General features: G+C 42.1%; 1 protein-coding gene across 4 annotated transcripts in view; it reads left to right on the forward strand.

The window, feature by feature from the left end:
- BRSK2 (BR serine/threonine kinase 2) overlaps positions 1-16627 on the forward strand; it is a 425109-nt gene that overhangs the window by 382918 nt on the left and 25564 nt on the right. For 3 of the 4 annotated variants that reach the window (XM_077820020.1, XM_077820021.1, XM_077820022.1), the window contains exons 13-15: positions 5727-5787; positions 12106-12313; positions 13794-13842. In XM_077820020.1, the coding sequence (XP_077676146.1) occupies positions 5727-5787; positions 12106-12313; positions 13794-13842 (318 nt within the window). Of the gene's footprint in view, positions 1-5726; positions 5788-11700; positions 12314-13793; positions 13843-16627 lie in introns of all 4 variants that reach the window. The other variant, XM_077820019.1, reaches the window with a different exon arrangement.

Below are 16627 nucleotides of genomic sequence, written 5' to 3' on the forward strand. Positions count from 1 at the left end.
TGCAAGTCTGACGCATTTACCACACGGTGCATGCATGCTGCAGGCTCCCATTCTTGGAAGCTCCTGGCTGTGAACAGCTAAAATGCTGCTTGCAGGACTGTATCCTGCACTCACTAAACTCCATGGACCGAGCCCATTTTGAAGGCCACAATACAAAGACCTGGGACCAAACTTACCCCATCCCGTAAAACTTTATTCAAAACAATCATTCTCCCAATAAGAATTCACCACTGCTATGAGGCACTGAATTTTACCTTTGATCGTATTTTAAAAAATCTATGAGTTTTATTCAAAGAGAAACTGAGTGTAAAGTCTGATGTAGCTTCTACACTGGATTCTGTTTTTAATCAGAAGTAAAACAATTCTTTGGTGGTGCTTTTCAGGAACCGCCGACAGAAAAGAGACAAAACCAGTCTCTTGTCTTTTCTTAACTATAAAGGTTTTGAACAGTTTGAACAAATGAACCCCAGTATACTAAGAGTTAATGGGGTGCTTAGGTTGCTCATTGAGAGAATCAATAGGCCTGTGGTTATCTGAGAAGGTTACTTAGATCCAAGGGTAAATGTCATCGTACAGATTTTATTCACTACTTGATTGGATGGTGCTAATGAAGGTGGCTTCACCAGAGGATGAGTATGAGAAATGGCAACAATCACATTTTAAAAAACTTTCTAAAATAGCTTGTTTCTGAAAAATATGTGGCCTATACAGAAAGGTGTGGTACGACGGCTAGTGTTTTCAAAAGCACTTTGGAGCAGAAAGCCCTTTGCAAATTAAAGGGACTTGTGCCCCTAAATGATTTAGGTGCTTTTGACAATCCCACCCTAAAGGCTCTTTTCGGCACCTATTTCGGGTGGTGCTAAATCACACCAGACTCTCCTGTGTGATAAGTAAATAGATAAAGGGCAGGTCTACACTACCGCTTAAGTCCGTATAACTTACGTCACTCAGGGGTGTGAAAAAGGCATCGGTGCAGCTGGGCCAATGTAACGGTTCTAGTGTAGTCTAGCCCAGAGAGTGGTGCACAGATTACTGGCACGTACACTATGTAAAACACTTTGAGATCTACCTGCATGTGGGAATGTAATAGAAATGTAAGGTGTTATTAATGATAAGGAATGGAGTTATTTGAGTAATTATACAAATGATACTTAGCGTCCAATGATTCTTAATGGCTCTAGAGACTTTAAGATGGTTACACACTGACAGATATTTTCAGCTAAACACACTTAGTTCATAATCATAGAGAAAAGATACTTTTCCTGCTGTGGTTTGCCATGTTCCTCCTTTTTCCCCACACAGTAAGATCGTTGGGAGTCTTCAGTGCTCATGTGCTGCCTGCGGGGACTTCCACTTTCACTATACAGTGATATATAGATGCACATATTTAAATTCTTTCTATGCTTTCATCTTAACATTGCAGCATTGGGCCAGTTTTGATGACTGATGTTTGGCCCCTGCTCTGATTCTGTGCACCTGGCTGACAGATGCAGAACAGTGCCAAGTCATCCTGCAGTATTTTTTACAAGCTGGTTTAATGGATTTCTCAAAGAAGGTGGTCTTCTCAGGAGGGAAAAAATCTCTCATTCTTGCTTGATAGCCCTTTTTTTTTTTTTTTTTTTCTGAAGAGCCTGCCACAAGTGAGTTTCCATAATCACTTGGGAATGGTATCCCATTGGTAAAACTTAAATGCTGGAATTCATTAGAAAGAGGAAGAAGCAGGTGAGAATTCTGGAAACTGTCCTTCCCTTTCATGTGAAGGGGAAAGATTTGAAAATGGTCAGCTCTCTTTTTTAAAGAGCATTAAAAATTGATCCATGCGCTCCTTAGATTCTGCCCTGTGTTCCCAAACACAATTTCCAGTTTGAAAAAGCCAAGGTACATGTAAGGATCTACTTTACCTCTTCCCTTGTTTCTTTATAAACCACCAGTAGCCACTCTGTGGAAATAAGGCTAATTGAATTAGTAGTAGTGTGGATACTGAATGCATTTCCCATGAGATTTTATTCCAACCATCTCTTCTGACCTCTGCATCAGGCACCTAAGACTGGGGGAAGCTCAGTATATTACAGCTTCTTGCAAACCACTGTTTGTGATAAGGAACAGGGGCTGGGAGATGGGGCCTGCTGTGTTGTTCCCCATATATGTGTGACCACTTGCTTTTTTAATGTGGGGAGAGGTTGGAATAAGAGCAGAGAAATCAGCTTTTTTGGAAACAGACCTGATTGGGAACAGGTGGAGAGGCAAAGGTTTTAAGCAACTATCCTGAAATTCAAGTGAATGTTAAAGATCAACTTCCAACCACGACTGAGTGTTGAGGGGAACAAAAGGCCAGGTACTTTGGTGCCTAAAGATGCAGATAGGTGCCTAGTGTGATTTTCAAAAGACCTAGGCACCTAACTCCCACCTGCAGAGAAAGGTAACATAAAAATAGTCCAGCAAAAGTGGAGCTCCTGTACAAAGCAGGCCATACTCTGCTCTCATTTGCAATGGTGTAAGCCCAAAATAACACCAGTGTCTGCGATGGAGTTAATGTGGGTTTACACTGGTAGAAGAGAATGCAAAGGTTGGGCCAGTTTGTTTTGTATAGATGGCAGTGATGGACGGGCTGCATTGAGATGCAAGGAATGAATTCCATGGAGAGTTTCTGCACTGGACACAAATTGTCAGAATGGAGCTTGTTGTATGTTAATTTAAACCTTCCTCCACTGCCATCAATTTTTTTTTGTAATGTTATAATTTCTTTTTAAGAACGGATGGGTGTGAAAACGTTTTGAATCTAAATTTATAATCTTATTCTTATATAATAGAGAGCGATACAATTGATAGACGGGGCAGGGACTCTAATTTAGCTTTGTGTTCTCTGGAAGGCTGTTTATACTTACAGGACTAATATATATAATGTATGTGCACATAACTAATAGGGCTGGCAAATGATTTTTAAAAATCTCAATCTCAAGATTAAAAAAAATTTGCAATTAATTGCTGTTTTAATTGCACCGTTAAATAAAAATAGAATACCAATTGAAATTGATTATAAATATTTTTGGATTTTTTTTCTACATTTTCAAATATATTGATTGCAATTACAACACAGAATACAAAGTGTACAGTGCTGTCAAGGTTCCTCCCCCACTCTGAACTCTAGGGTACAGATGTGGGGACCTGCATGAAAAACCTCCTAAGCTTATCTTTACCAGCTTAGGTCAAAACTTCCCCAAGGTACAAAATATTCCACCCGTCGTCCTTGGATTGGCCGCTACCACCACCAAACTAATACTGGTTACTGGGGAAGAGCTGTTTGGACGCGTCTTTCCCCCCAAAATACTTCCCAAAACCTTGCACCCCACTTCCTGGACAAGGTTTGGTAAGAAGCCTCACCAATTTGCCTAGGTGACTACAGTACAGTGCTCACTTTATATGATTATTTTTATTACAAATGTTTGCACTGTAAAAATGATAAACAAAAGAAATAGTATTTTTCAGTTCACCTTTAGAGTCTACAAGTCCAAGCATGAAGGAGCATATGAATATTTAGCTTTAATGGCACATAAATACCGGCTACAACCATGCCATGTGAACACCTATTCTCATTTTCAGGTGACATAAATAAGAAACGGGCAGCATTATCTTCCGTAAAGGTAAACAAACTTGTTTGTCTTAGTGATTGGCTGAACAAGAAGCAGGATTGAGTGGACTTGTAGCCTCTAAAGTTTTACATTGTTTTGTTTCTGAGTGCAGTAATGTTAAAAAAAAATCTATATTTGTAAATTTCACTTTTCCAACAAAGAGATTGCACTACAGTACTTGTATGTGGTGAATAGAAAATACGGTTTCTTTTGTTTATCATTTTACTGTGCAAATATTTGTAATCAAAAATAATCATATAAAGTGAGCACTGTACACTTTGTATTCTGCATTGTAAGTGAAATCAATATATTTGAAAATGTAGAAAAAAATCCAAAAATATTTATAATAAATTTAAATTGGTATTCTATTATTGTTTAACAGTGCGATTAAAACTGCTATTAATCGTGACTATTTTTGTTAATCTAGTTAATTGATTTTGCATTAATCATGTGCATTAACTGCGATTAATTGCTAGCCCTAATACCTATATATGCTTGTATACACACACACACACACACACACACATACATGCGTGCACACACATATATGGTACTCACAGCTGATGGCTCCAACTGTGAACAGAGATTTTTATATGTTAGTTGTTGGTTGAGTTGGTTCTCCAGTATAGTTTCCTCCTTCAGAAATTGTTCTTCTTCAAGACCACCTATCCTTCCAGTTGAGGAGAGTTGAAAACAGCTGTCTTTAGAGCTGGTCAACAATCTGGGTCAGTTGAACGTGGGAGCCACATGAAATGCTTTCTGCTATGAGGGACAGTTTTTGTCACTGCTTCTGTATTAACATCCTCTGCTGTTGAGAAGTTCCATTGCTGAGCTGTTCATGTGTTTGGTCTGCATGGCCTTCCAGGTCAGAGCCACTGGTTTTGACCCAGTGCATATGTGTATTTTGATTGTTGTTATCTGCAGACAATTTTTGCAGAGGCCTTTGCTGGTGAGTGTAAGGGGATGTGATTCTGTATGGGTCACCTTGCTGGCAGGTGGAAGAGCAGGTTGTCCCATAGGATGGACTTCACCTGAATACATTAGGGCTGTTGATCCCAAAATTGGGAATCTCATCAGCAAGTAGGAGGGCTGGTGATCCCATAAGGGAGATCTCACTGGTGGGCAGAACAGCAGGTGATCCCATAGGAGAGCTCACTGGTGGGCAGAACAGCAGGCGATCCCATAGGAGAGCTCACTGGTGGTTAAAAAGGTCTGTTATCCCATATGGGAACCCCATAAATGCTAGATTGAAGTGACACTGATCCTGTATAGACTTTATCAATGGCCAGAAAGGTCATTGCTTCCACAGGGTGACCTAATTGGTGGGCAAAGGCCGGGTGATCCCATAAGAGGAGCCGTTCTAGTGAACAGAAGAGTTGATGTTTCCATAGAGAGGAGCTCTCCAGTGGGCAAAAGGTCCCCTAGGGGAAGTTCCTGAGAGGGCAGAAGAGACCCATGATTTCAGATGCAAATCTCACTGGAGAGGTAAGGGGATGGCGTCGTGGTGAAGTTAGAAATGGTGGCTCAGCATCAAATAACCAGTCACCATAGTCCTGAGCTTTGGTTTCACTCGGACAGGCCTCTGATTTAAGGAAATAGTGTGTCCGAGGCACTGCAGATTTGACCTTTTTTGGTGCCTGGTAGAATTTTCTGCTCTTGAGAGTTATCCAGACAGTGGTTTTCCATATCTCTGGGGTCTTTACCTCGGGCACTGCAAGTGGAACTATGCAGAGAGTAATTCTCACCACCAGTACTGGGCTTAGGATAACCGCTTTTGCCATGATCTGTTTAGTGTACACCGGCAGGAAGCAGTATCTGGCCATGCACAAATACTCATGACCCTGAAGTGGGTGGCATTGCACAGCTCCACTAACACGGGTCACGAGATTCTCTCTGTGTGAATATAATTTCTTAGAGGATGGGAGAGTTGAAAGGTGTGTCATGTAGTGAGAGGGTAAGGAAGAGCCATGTGCTTTTCCTGTGGAAAGCCTCCCTCCTGCTCCTCACCTCATGCCTCTGCATGCGGTGGCTGGTGTTCAATGGATGTTCCTTGCCCAGGGTTTCTGAGGGCCATCTCTCCCTGTTGTGTTCACTCAGGTCTCGGTCGATCAGCGGAGCTTCATCTGGTCTCTCCACCAGCCCCCTCAGCAGTCCAAGGGTAAGTGGCATTACTTCAGGATCTATGGGTACCATTCCCTCAGACAATCTCAGTGCTTTTTGGCTTCTATGCCTGTAGAGCTGTGGTTATTTGTAGGGTGTTTTATTTTTCCTTGGTTGGTTGTAAATTTGCTTGAAATGGGGAGATATTGATTATAAATTCATGTGCAGCATCTCTTACCCTACACACGTTTCCTGTGCTACCCGAGGTGGTGCAGGAGTCTCTCTATGGCCCTGTCCATCCTCAGCCTCGTAACCACATTTAGGACCAAACATGGCTGGGACATGTAACACCCCGTTGGGTTGTCTACAGCATGCCTTCAGCTAATATGGATGCTTGTAACAAAGTCACAGTGAAGCACCATACCATGTCACTTTAGTTCTGCTTAGTACAGAGCCATGCTTGACTGACATGGGTCTAGCTAGAATGGGGATGTTACTGAATATGGTAGTAAGCACCCTGGTTTGGTGCTCTAGTGAGGAGTGGGCTTCGGGTGGGGAGAAATTATATGGATTTGAGGGCTGAAGAGAAATGAGAACTTAGCACATCACAAGACTGGGGTCTCTGAGGAATCACAGAATACTCACTTCTGTCTCCTGTCAATCAGCCAAAGCCTGAGGTCTTTACTAAGTATTTAGCCAGTCCCTACTGAGGCAAAGGTCCCTTTCATTTCAGTGGCAGCTCACCTACCTAAGGATTGAGTACAACATCAGGGAATCATTCCCCAGGATCGGTGCACAGACTATCCCCTCCTCACGTGGGTCTTCCCTTGTATCTGGGGTAGGGAGGAGAGCAGTGGAAGACAGCTCCCTCTATGACACCATCACCACCAGCCTGGGAGCCAGCTCGGGTCTGGAGATCTATGCATGCATAGTGGAAAAGGGATGTGGGATGGCTTGGGGGGACTCACATCCTACCACAGCCCCCTGCAATATACAATAAACTTTCCACAAAGCTATTACAGTCGGAGTGCACAGAGGCCTCACTGTGGTGGGCATCCTCTCTTGGAGTGGGGATGAGGATTCCGGGCGTGGCATCTGGCAAAGAGCTTTGTCAATGTATCCCCATGCCCCGAGCTGCAGCAGAATGCTAGGGGCTCACTGAAAAGCTCATGGGGCTATGTCGATGTCTGGCCCAGAATGTTTCAGGGAACCTCACAGCCCTTGCTAGGCCCCACTCCCAGCAGTTGTTTCCATGAGACAGTGAGTGTACTCCCATCCTGTGTAAGCACTTAAAGATGTGTAGATAACTCCAACACCTCAAGCATTTCAGATTGCTATTTCCCTTAAACAGTCAGATGTAATTCATATTCTTAAAGGGACATGGTCACGTACAGCTTTCTAGCTTTGCAGACTTTCCAGTCTCACCATTGTTTCAACTATTTTCTTAAGAGCATCCAATTTCCAAAACCTTGTCCCATCAATTTTTCTCCTGTTTTGTAACTGGCAGACATTTGATTTTGTTCCCCCATGTCTTTAATACACCAGGAACCAACAAGGCTCCATTTCATAAGGTTCCTATTCTGTGCACTGGCCTCTCTGATGTCAGCAGGACTGGCCAGAATTCTGAGAATAATATTAATTGCTGCTCCAGAATAAGTGGGAAAACTCACAAAAATAGCATCCAGTCCTAGTCATGCGAGTAATTCTTTCTCATGAGCAATTGCACTGATGTCAGTGGGACTACTTGGGTGAGTAAGAACTCCTCACATGAGTAAGGGTAGCAGATCTGGTCCACAGTGACTATTCTTTACAATTATTACTTAGGAGCAATTGATTAAATGCTTTTAAAAATGTATTTAGCAGCCAGCTGGCATTCTCAGAAGACCATAACCATTTTAAGGTGGTCAGATTTTGGTCTTAAAGGGACACTGTTGGGTTAAAAATCATATAGTTTAAAAAAAGTGTCCTTACTTATGGTTCTAGTAGCACCTTAGGTTATTGAAAGGAAAAGTATTTTCAAAATCAAATGTTTTTCACTATTTACACTGCTTGGGCTCAGTACTGCACCATGCTGAATTCAAGGACAGTTAAAAATGCTTGAAGCTCCCAAGATTAGGACCATGGTTTACTTTGTTGCACCTCTCTAACCTGTAGCAGTGAGAAGACACCAGTCAATTTAATGGAGCAAATTAGGCTCTTGGTTAAACTGGTGTAAATCTATTGAAGTTAATGGTATTACTCCAGGTTTTTAGTGGTTTAACAGAGTGCAGAATGGCTTTATTTCTTGTAAGCTTGATTCTCGTGCTGTCATACATTGATTACGTGAGCTGTACAAATTGCAGGGGAATGCTTATAATTATTACTTTTCAACCTGTTTTTGTTGGAATTAATTATAAATGGAGAATGATCTCTGATAGTGACCAGCATGAATTAGCCACATTCCTCATCTCTTTGACCTTCCATTCCTAATGGTGATTTGGAATTCACCAAAAGAGACAGGTTGTCTTAATTTTAAAGTGTTTTACAAAACCTAATATTAATAGAAATATTTTAATGTATTGGTTTTCCTTTAATTTTCAGAGTCTGATCCAATGTCCATTGAAGTCCATGGGAAACTTCCCCTTGAATTTAGAGGGCTTTGAATCAGACCCTCAGTGCAAACAGTTTTATTTGTTTGGCTTTAAACATTCCACTGCATTTTTAAACATTGCAGCCTGGTGCTAGTACTTGAGAACCAGTCTGGTTTCCTTTCTGTGATTTGGGGATGCGATTGCTTTTACATCATATGTATGCACAATGAGGCTGGATTAGAGCCTTTAGAGGCTACAACAGTATAAATAATGAATATAATAAAATATATTTGTTATGGCCACAAATGAGCAAGCTGAGTGCAGGACCAAGAATAAACAAAGAGTATAAATGGTGAATTTTTACAATTATTTCAGTGCTGGTAATGTAGGATGTTATTACTAGGGCTGTTGATTAATCACAGTTAACTCATGTGATTAACTCAAAAAAATTAATCGCAATTAAAAAAATTAATTGCAATTAATCACAGTTTTGATTGCACTGTTAAACAATAGAATACCAGTTGGTTGGTTTGGATGTTTTTCTACATTTTCAAATATATTGATTTCAATTACAACACAAAATACAAAGTGCACAGTGCTCATTTTATATTATTATTTTTATTACAAATATTTGCACTATAAAAATGATAAACAAAAGAAGTAGTATTTTTCATGTACTTCTTATACAAGTACTGTAGTGCAATCTTTTCATCATGAACGTGCAACTTAGAAATGTAGATTTTTTTTTGTTACATGACTTCACTCAAAAACAAAACAATGTAAAACTTTAGAGCCTACAAGTTCACTCAGTCCTACTTCTTGTTCAGCCAATCATTAAGAGAAACAAGTTTGTTTACATTTACAGGAGATAATGCTGCCTGCTTCTTATTTACAAAGTGAGAACAGGTGTTCACATGACATTTTTGTAGCCAGCATTGCAAAGTATTTATGTGCCAGATATGCTAAACATTTGTATGCCCCTTCACGCTTCGGCCACCATTCCAGAGGACATGCTTCTATGCTGATGATGCTAGTTAAAAAAAGAATCCGTTAATTAAATTTGTGACTGAACTCCTTAGGGGAGAATTGTATGTCTCCTCCTCTGTTTTACCCGCATTCTGCCATATATTTCATGTTACAGCAGTCTCGGATGATGACCCAGCACATGTTGTTCATTTTAAGAACACTTTCACTGCAGATTTGACAAAATGCAAAGAAGGTACCAATGTGAGATTTCTAAAGATAGCTACAGCACTCGACCTAAGGTTTAAGAATCCGAAACACCTCCCAAAATCTGAGAGGGACAAGGTGTGGAGCATGCTTTCAGAAGTCTTAAAAGAGCAACACCCTGATGCAGATATTACAGAAACTGAACCACCAAAAAAGAAAATCAACCTTCAGCTGATGGCATCTGACTCAGATGATGAAAATGAACATGCATCAGTCCATACTGCTTTCGATCGTTATTGAGCAGGACTCATCATCAGCATGTATGCATATCTTCTGGGAAAGCGGTGGAAGCATGAAGGGACATATGAATCTTTCGCGCATCCGACACGTAAATATCTTGCAACACCAACTAGAACAGTGCCATGCAAATGCCTGTTCTCACTTTCAGGTAACATTGTAAACAAGAAGCAGGCAGCATTATCTCCTGCAAATGTAAACAAACTTGTTTGTCTTAGCGATCAGCTGAACAGGAAGTAGGACTGAGTGGACTTGTAGGCTCTAAAGTTTTACATTGTTTTATTTTTGAATGCAGTTATTTTTTGTACATAATTCTACATTTGTAAGTTCAACTTTCATGATAAAGAGATTGCACTGCAGTACTTGTATGAGATTAATTGAAAAATACTATTTCTTTTGTTTTTTACAGTACAAATATTTGTAATAAAAATAAATATAAAGTGAGCACTGTACACTTTGTATTCTGTGTTGTAATTGAAATCAATATATTTTAAAATGTACAAAACAGCCACAAAGGTTTAAATAAATGGTATTCGATTATTGTTTAACAGCGTGATTAATCGCGATTAATTTTTTAATAGTGCAATTAATCGCAATTAATATTTTTAATCGCTTGACAGCCCTAGTTATTACCAATATGTAAGGTAATTCATTTTGTTTTTAAAATGTGTTTTTTATCCTGCCAATATCCCTTTAAAAGGATATTACTCCCTGAGTGTGTGTATTATCCTGTTAACTGAACTCATCTGAACTACCTTTCCCAGACAGCCCCTGTAACTAACGTGTGAAGGTTTTTTTCTTTTAACAACAACAAAAAAAGTTCTATCACCTTGTTTTTCTCTCTCAGTGGTGCATTATGAGTAGTTGTTTTTTTTCTTAAACTACATAATCACTTCCATCATCCACAGAATGTGATACTGGGACTTTGTAGCAAATACTGAGCAGTGAATTTCTGAACAGCAGAATCAGGGTGTCATCAGACTGTCTTTTCAATGCTAATTGGGAAATCTCCTTCTTTCCCTGTCATGTAGCCCTGCTGGGACCCTCAGGGAGTCTCTGTGTAGCTATCTGTTTGCAAACCCCAAACTGACCCGGGTTCAGGGTTACCCCTGGTGTTTTGTGTTCAGGAATGTCCCAGCTAATGCTGAGTGGGTGATGTCACTCTGGAAGGCCAGGGGAGGAAGGTGGATGAAATGGTACTGCTCTCCCTCTTCTCTTTCTTTCCCTAATGGGTGACTGGAGCCTATGTGTGAGTTTTGTAGAGTTAGGGGAGGAGGGGGCGCTCTGAATGGTGTGTGCAGTAACCTGTGTGCCTCTCCCACCACCCCACGTGCACCACACACTTATTTTGAATTGCATCTCTCTGCTGTGTTTGATCAGGGGCACTTTGAGCTGAAAAAAACCAAGCGTCAGTTTCTGTGTGGCTTGAATGGCTCTCACTACCCCTTCTTCACCTCCCTTCAGCATTGTGCTTTTTTCATCGTGGGGCAAGCCGAACAATGCCGGGGATGTGGCATCTTTCTCCTTTTTTCCCCCTCGGTTATTTTGGATTTTTTTTCCCCCTTCTTCCTTTGTGTTCCTTTTCTCCCTGTGGTTTTCCCTTTGCTGACACGTGGTTGGTTAATATGATAAAGCCTGTTATGACACTGTTGTTCTTGCTGCTGGCGCCGCGGCTGCTGCTGCTGTTGATGATGCTGCGTTCCCAGCTAACTGCATGTCTTTTTGTTTTTTGTTTGTTTGTTTTTTGTTCTTGTTTCTTTGCAAACCCTCCCACCTGCCCTCCCCTTCACCTCCATTGCTCGTGTCTCCTTGTGACACATGATGCATCTCTGTGACTCGAATGGGTTTATTCTGACTTTCCTTTCTCTGCTCGCCCGCTGTGTGCGTGTCTCACTGTTCTCGATGTGCATGGACACTCTGTGTCTGTCCTGTAGCCTATCAGAAAGTTTTTCATCCCCCCTCAGACTCCTGACCTCCCTTTCTCCCCCCGACCCCAAGTCTCCTTGGACCCTGATGCTTGTAGGAACGCCTCCAGGCCTGGACATGTTCTCCAACCAAAGCCAACACTTCAGTCCAACCCAAAGACGCAGACTTTGCCATCCAAGAACAAATTGGCCGAAAAACCGCTCCAGTCTACCAAATCCAACCCGCTCCCTGCCAGCAATGCCAACGCCCCCTCTTCCCAGAATCCCCCTGTGCAGAATGCTCAGGGCCGCCCACCCACTGCTGGCTTTAGCCCCCAGCTGGCCATTCCTACAGTGCAGGCCAACCCTATGTCTCCTGTTAGATTACTCCCTTCTAGTACTGACCCAAGCACCAAATCTATCCCCATCATACAGGTTACCCCTCACCCCTCTCCAAGGGGAAGTCCCCTCCCTACCCCCAAGGGGACACCCGTCCATACGCCAAAGGAGAGCCCAGCAGGCACACCCAACCCAACACCACCATCCAGCCCCAGCATTGGAGGAATGCCCTGGAGGACACGGCTTAACTCAATCAAGAACAGCTTCCTGGGGTCTCCTCGGTTCCATCGCCGGAAATTGCAAGGTGAGTCCATTCTCCAGATGAATGTGGATGTCCAAATTGGGGCAAGTATTCAGCAAGGAACTGGCAGCTCAGACTGACTCAGCAAATCTCATTTGTGGAGAAGTGACTATCAGTGTTGGTGCGAGTGAGGGAGTTAATGCAAGGCCAAGTCAAGTGTGGACAGGCTCTATGCTAACTTCCACAGCACAGCTCTGCTGCTGCACCTCAATCCTGGGCTGCAGCACCTCTGGCTATTCCAATCCCGAATCCCCACGCAGCACCGCCTGCTCTGCCTGTCCAGTAGCCCCGTGGCAGCTCTGCCAGTGCACCTCAATCATGACCTTGCAGTATCTCCTGCTACTTCACTCCTGCACCTACCCACCTTTAGTCTTGCTCTGCAGCACCCTTGCTATTCCAGGCCTGGCCCTGTCCCAAGCAGAGATGGTCAGTTGGTAGGAATAGAATGAGATTGTCCTTCTGCAGTGTAGCTTGTTTGTATAATCCTGTTTAATTCTTTCTTTTCTTTTTCTCCTGAGTGTAATTGGTGTAAACTATCCCTTAATGTAATCAGTACTATCAGACCTGTTTGGGATGTTACAGTTTTTACAGACCCTGTAATTCTAAGATGGACAAAGTTATTTGCTTCAAGATTTGGGTAGCTTTTTCCTCTTTGGCAAAGGGCACCTGAAGTCACATACATAACCCCAAAGGCTGTCAGAATCAAGCCAATTCCGTATGGTTTTACACTCAAGGTATTGGGGTCCGTCCTGTGGGGAAAGGAGAATAGCTAACATGCTAATGGAAGATCTAGAATATATGCCCTGGTTATCAGAGACTGATAATCTGAGATGGCCAGGGAAGAACTGAGAATTGTGACGGTGATGCAGGGATCCTTCTCAGGGGAAAAGTTGATCAGCTAGTTTTATTTTTGCCTCAGGCACCACCGTCTTCTGCGAACTGGAGCCCACTGGATTCTGTGCAAGGTGCTAACACAGCTGGACTGATGTAGCAGCATGCCAACATCTCATTTGCACTTTGAAGAGTCTGCAGGGATTCCCTGTGTATTTTCAATGGCTATGGGGATTCTTTAGATGAAAGGCACTGTGCAAAATATGAATGTTAACTGATTCTCATTTATTTGTTAATAAGAAAAAAGAGTAGAAAGTGATTCAGACACACCACAATGATAAGCTCAGTCTAAGGGCCTGATCCAAAGCATGTTGAAGCCAATGGGAGACTTTCCATTGACTTCAGTGGGCTTTCGATCAGGCCCTGAAAGCATCGATACTTTAGAATAGAGTAGTCACAATGATCTAGAAACACAAGATCAATATTTAGACATCAGGACTGGCTGGTGGTTTTTAGGAGATGTAAGCATGGGGGGGAGCAAGGGGGTATGGTGCAAGGATTATTTCACTGGTATAGAAGGAGGAAGAGGAAGGTCTCTTTATTTACCATTTCCTTTTTCTTGCTCCCTCTTTTTGTGTGTGTGCACGTACAGTACCTACACCAGAGGAGATGTCCAATTTAACCCCGGAATCTTCCCCAGAGTAAGTAATTCACTATGACACTACTTATCTCGCCACTTTATGGTTTCCTTCCTGTGCTAAGGGTGCTAATGGTGTGCTAATGGTGGTCACAGTCCATTCCTGGTCCAGAAAGGCTCTAGCAAATGGTCTAGATATTTGAAAGGGATCTTCCACTGGGGTCCATGGGCCCAATCCATAAGAACATAAGAATGGCCAAAGTAGGTCAGACCAAAGGTCCATCAAGCCCAGTATCCTGTCCTCTGGCAGTGGCCCAAAGGGAATGAACAGAACAAGTTTTCATCAAGTGATCCATGCCCTGTCACCCAGTCTCAGCTTCTGGAAAACAGAGGCCAGGGACACCATTCCTGCCCATCCTGGCTAATAGACATTGATGGACCTATCTTCCATTAATCTATCTAGCTCCCTTTTGAACCCCGTTATAGTATTGGCCTTCACAACACCCTCTGGCAAGGAGTTCCAGAGGTTGACAGTGCGTTGAGTGAAAAAATACTTTCTTGTCTTTGTTTTAAACCAGCTACCTGTTAATTTCATTTGGTGGCCCCTTGTTCTTGTATTATGAGAAGGAGTAAATAACACTTCCTTATTTACTTTCTCTACACCACTCATGATTGTATAGACCTCTATCATATCCCCCTTTAGTTGCCTCTTTTCCAAGCTGAAAAGTCCCCATCTTATTAATCTCTCCTCATACAGAAGCCGTTCTATACCCCTAATCCTGTTTGTTGCCCTTTTCTGAACCTTTTCCAATTCCAATATATCTTTTTTGAGATGGGGCGACCACGTTTGCCCGCAGGATTCAAGATGCGGGCATAACCATGGATTTATAGAGAGGCAACATGATATTTTCTGTCCTATTATCTATCCCTTTCTTGATGATTCCCAACATTCTGTTTGCTTTTTTCCCCCCAATGGCCAGTGAAGTCAGTGCAAGTGAACACGTGTGGCTAAGGCTCCTCACCGTTTTTGGCGTGCTGAGCTTATCAGCGTTGAAACCCCAGCCTGCTCTCTCTCTTCCTGTGTTTCTCCAGCAAATCATTCTCTGGGAGGAAGGGATTGTAATTGGCCCTCGCAATGCAGTCACAACACTTCTACTTAGTATAGCACAGTTCGTGTCCCAGGGATAGGGAGTGAAGAGTAATTCCTGGAGCAATTCGGAGAAGTCACTGCCTGTGACAGTGAATGCAGTGTTAGTTTCCGAGAGCAGCACCAGGAGCTGCAGGGGCTATTTAATATTCATCATGCATATTCCTAAAAATCAGTTTACAATTAAACAATTCCATTGCACAAATGTGCGTCACTGCACGGTGTGCTTGGAAGACCCTGCTAAAGAGCAGGGCTCCAAACCACTTCCTAATATGAGTAACAGATGCCAAATGAGTCCTTTTTATTTTCACAGTTTGTGTTTGTGCACCCTATGCCCATAGAATTTCCCTGCCAACTGAGGCGATTTAGCCCTCTGTCAAGAAATGTGTGTAAAATATTCATGAGCCCTTGATAAAGATTTGGGGTCCAAAGATCTCCAATTAGAGCTAGGGGCATTGCCTTAACACTTTTACTAGTGCCAGGGCATTGTATTGTGAAAGCTGGGCAGTCCATTTCCAAAGCTGCACCAGCAGGGTGGGTGGGGAATGGTCGGGGGGGTGGGCGGGACGGGGAATGAGGAGTGAAAAAAGAGGGAGAGGTCCAAGAGGAAAAATAGAACATGTTGTGTATTTAAAGCATGGGGTGTTTACTGCTAGGGGGGACTTAGGGAAACTTCATAAAGAGAACAGGTTCACACTGAAGAAATAAATGAAACACTCATGTCAAATGGTCTTAAGGGTATTAAAGCTGAAAAAGTCTGTGAGTGAAATCTTTTTCTTTCTTTCTTTCTTTCTTTCTTTCTTTCTTTCTTTCTTTCTTTCTTTCTTTCTTTCTTTCTTTCTTTCTTTCTTTTTGTTGTGTGCCTGTGGAAGCTCCTGCCATCTCTACTTCACACTGTCCCTTTAAGAGCCGGTGTGGTGAGGACGAGTCTGTCATTTGAGGCAGTTTGGATGCAAGTCAAGTCCTAAGGCCCTCTCTCCCTTTTCTGTATAATTGCTGAATTAATGAGTTCAATTGGGTTGCACCCTGCAGGAAACATAATAAAACTCATAAAAAAATAATGAACTAGATTTTATTTTAACCATAGATGTCTTGTTTCTCAGTGCCCACTTCCACATATTTTGGTTTTGTTTTTGTTTTCCCCATAAGAAAAAAGACATCTTCATCAAGAACTCTATTGACTTCATGTACTGAGTGATAAACATGTATTTCCTTTCTCTGTTATGGCATCTTTTAATGACTCTCATTCATTTAACAGTCCCGATGATTGGCTAATATACCATCACATGTCTAGGTAATGCTTGTTTTTCTCTGACGGAGAAGTCCTAGTTAATTTATTAGTAATGAACCCTAAAAGGATCTATCCTCAGCTGGTGTATTACGCCAGAGCCCCAATTCAGCAAGGCACTTAAGCATGCATGTAACCTTCAGCATGTGAGTAGTGTCATTGGTCTCAATAGAGCTAATCATATGCCTAAAGCAGTGCTTATGTTTAAGTGTCTTGCTGAATCAGGGTCCAAATAAGGTGGCCAGTAGGGTTCTAGACAAATTACTGTAGAAACCTATCGCTTTTTAACAGAGAATGAGATTCTTTCTTTCTTAACCAGCAGGGATAAAATTCTTGATTAAATTTTATATGATCATTCAAAAAAAGCAATGGAAAGTGTATCAATATCTATTAAATCCTACCAAACTATTCCAT

Source organism: Eretmochelys imbricata, chromosome 6 (genome assembly GCF_965152235.1).
Source record: "Eretmochelys imbricata isolate rEreImb1 chromosome 6, rEreImb1.hap1, whole genome shotgun sequence".
NCBI classification, from domain to species: Eukaryota; Metazoa; Chordata; order Testudines; family Cheloniidae; genus Eretmochelys; species Eretmochelys imbricata.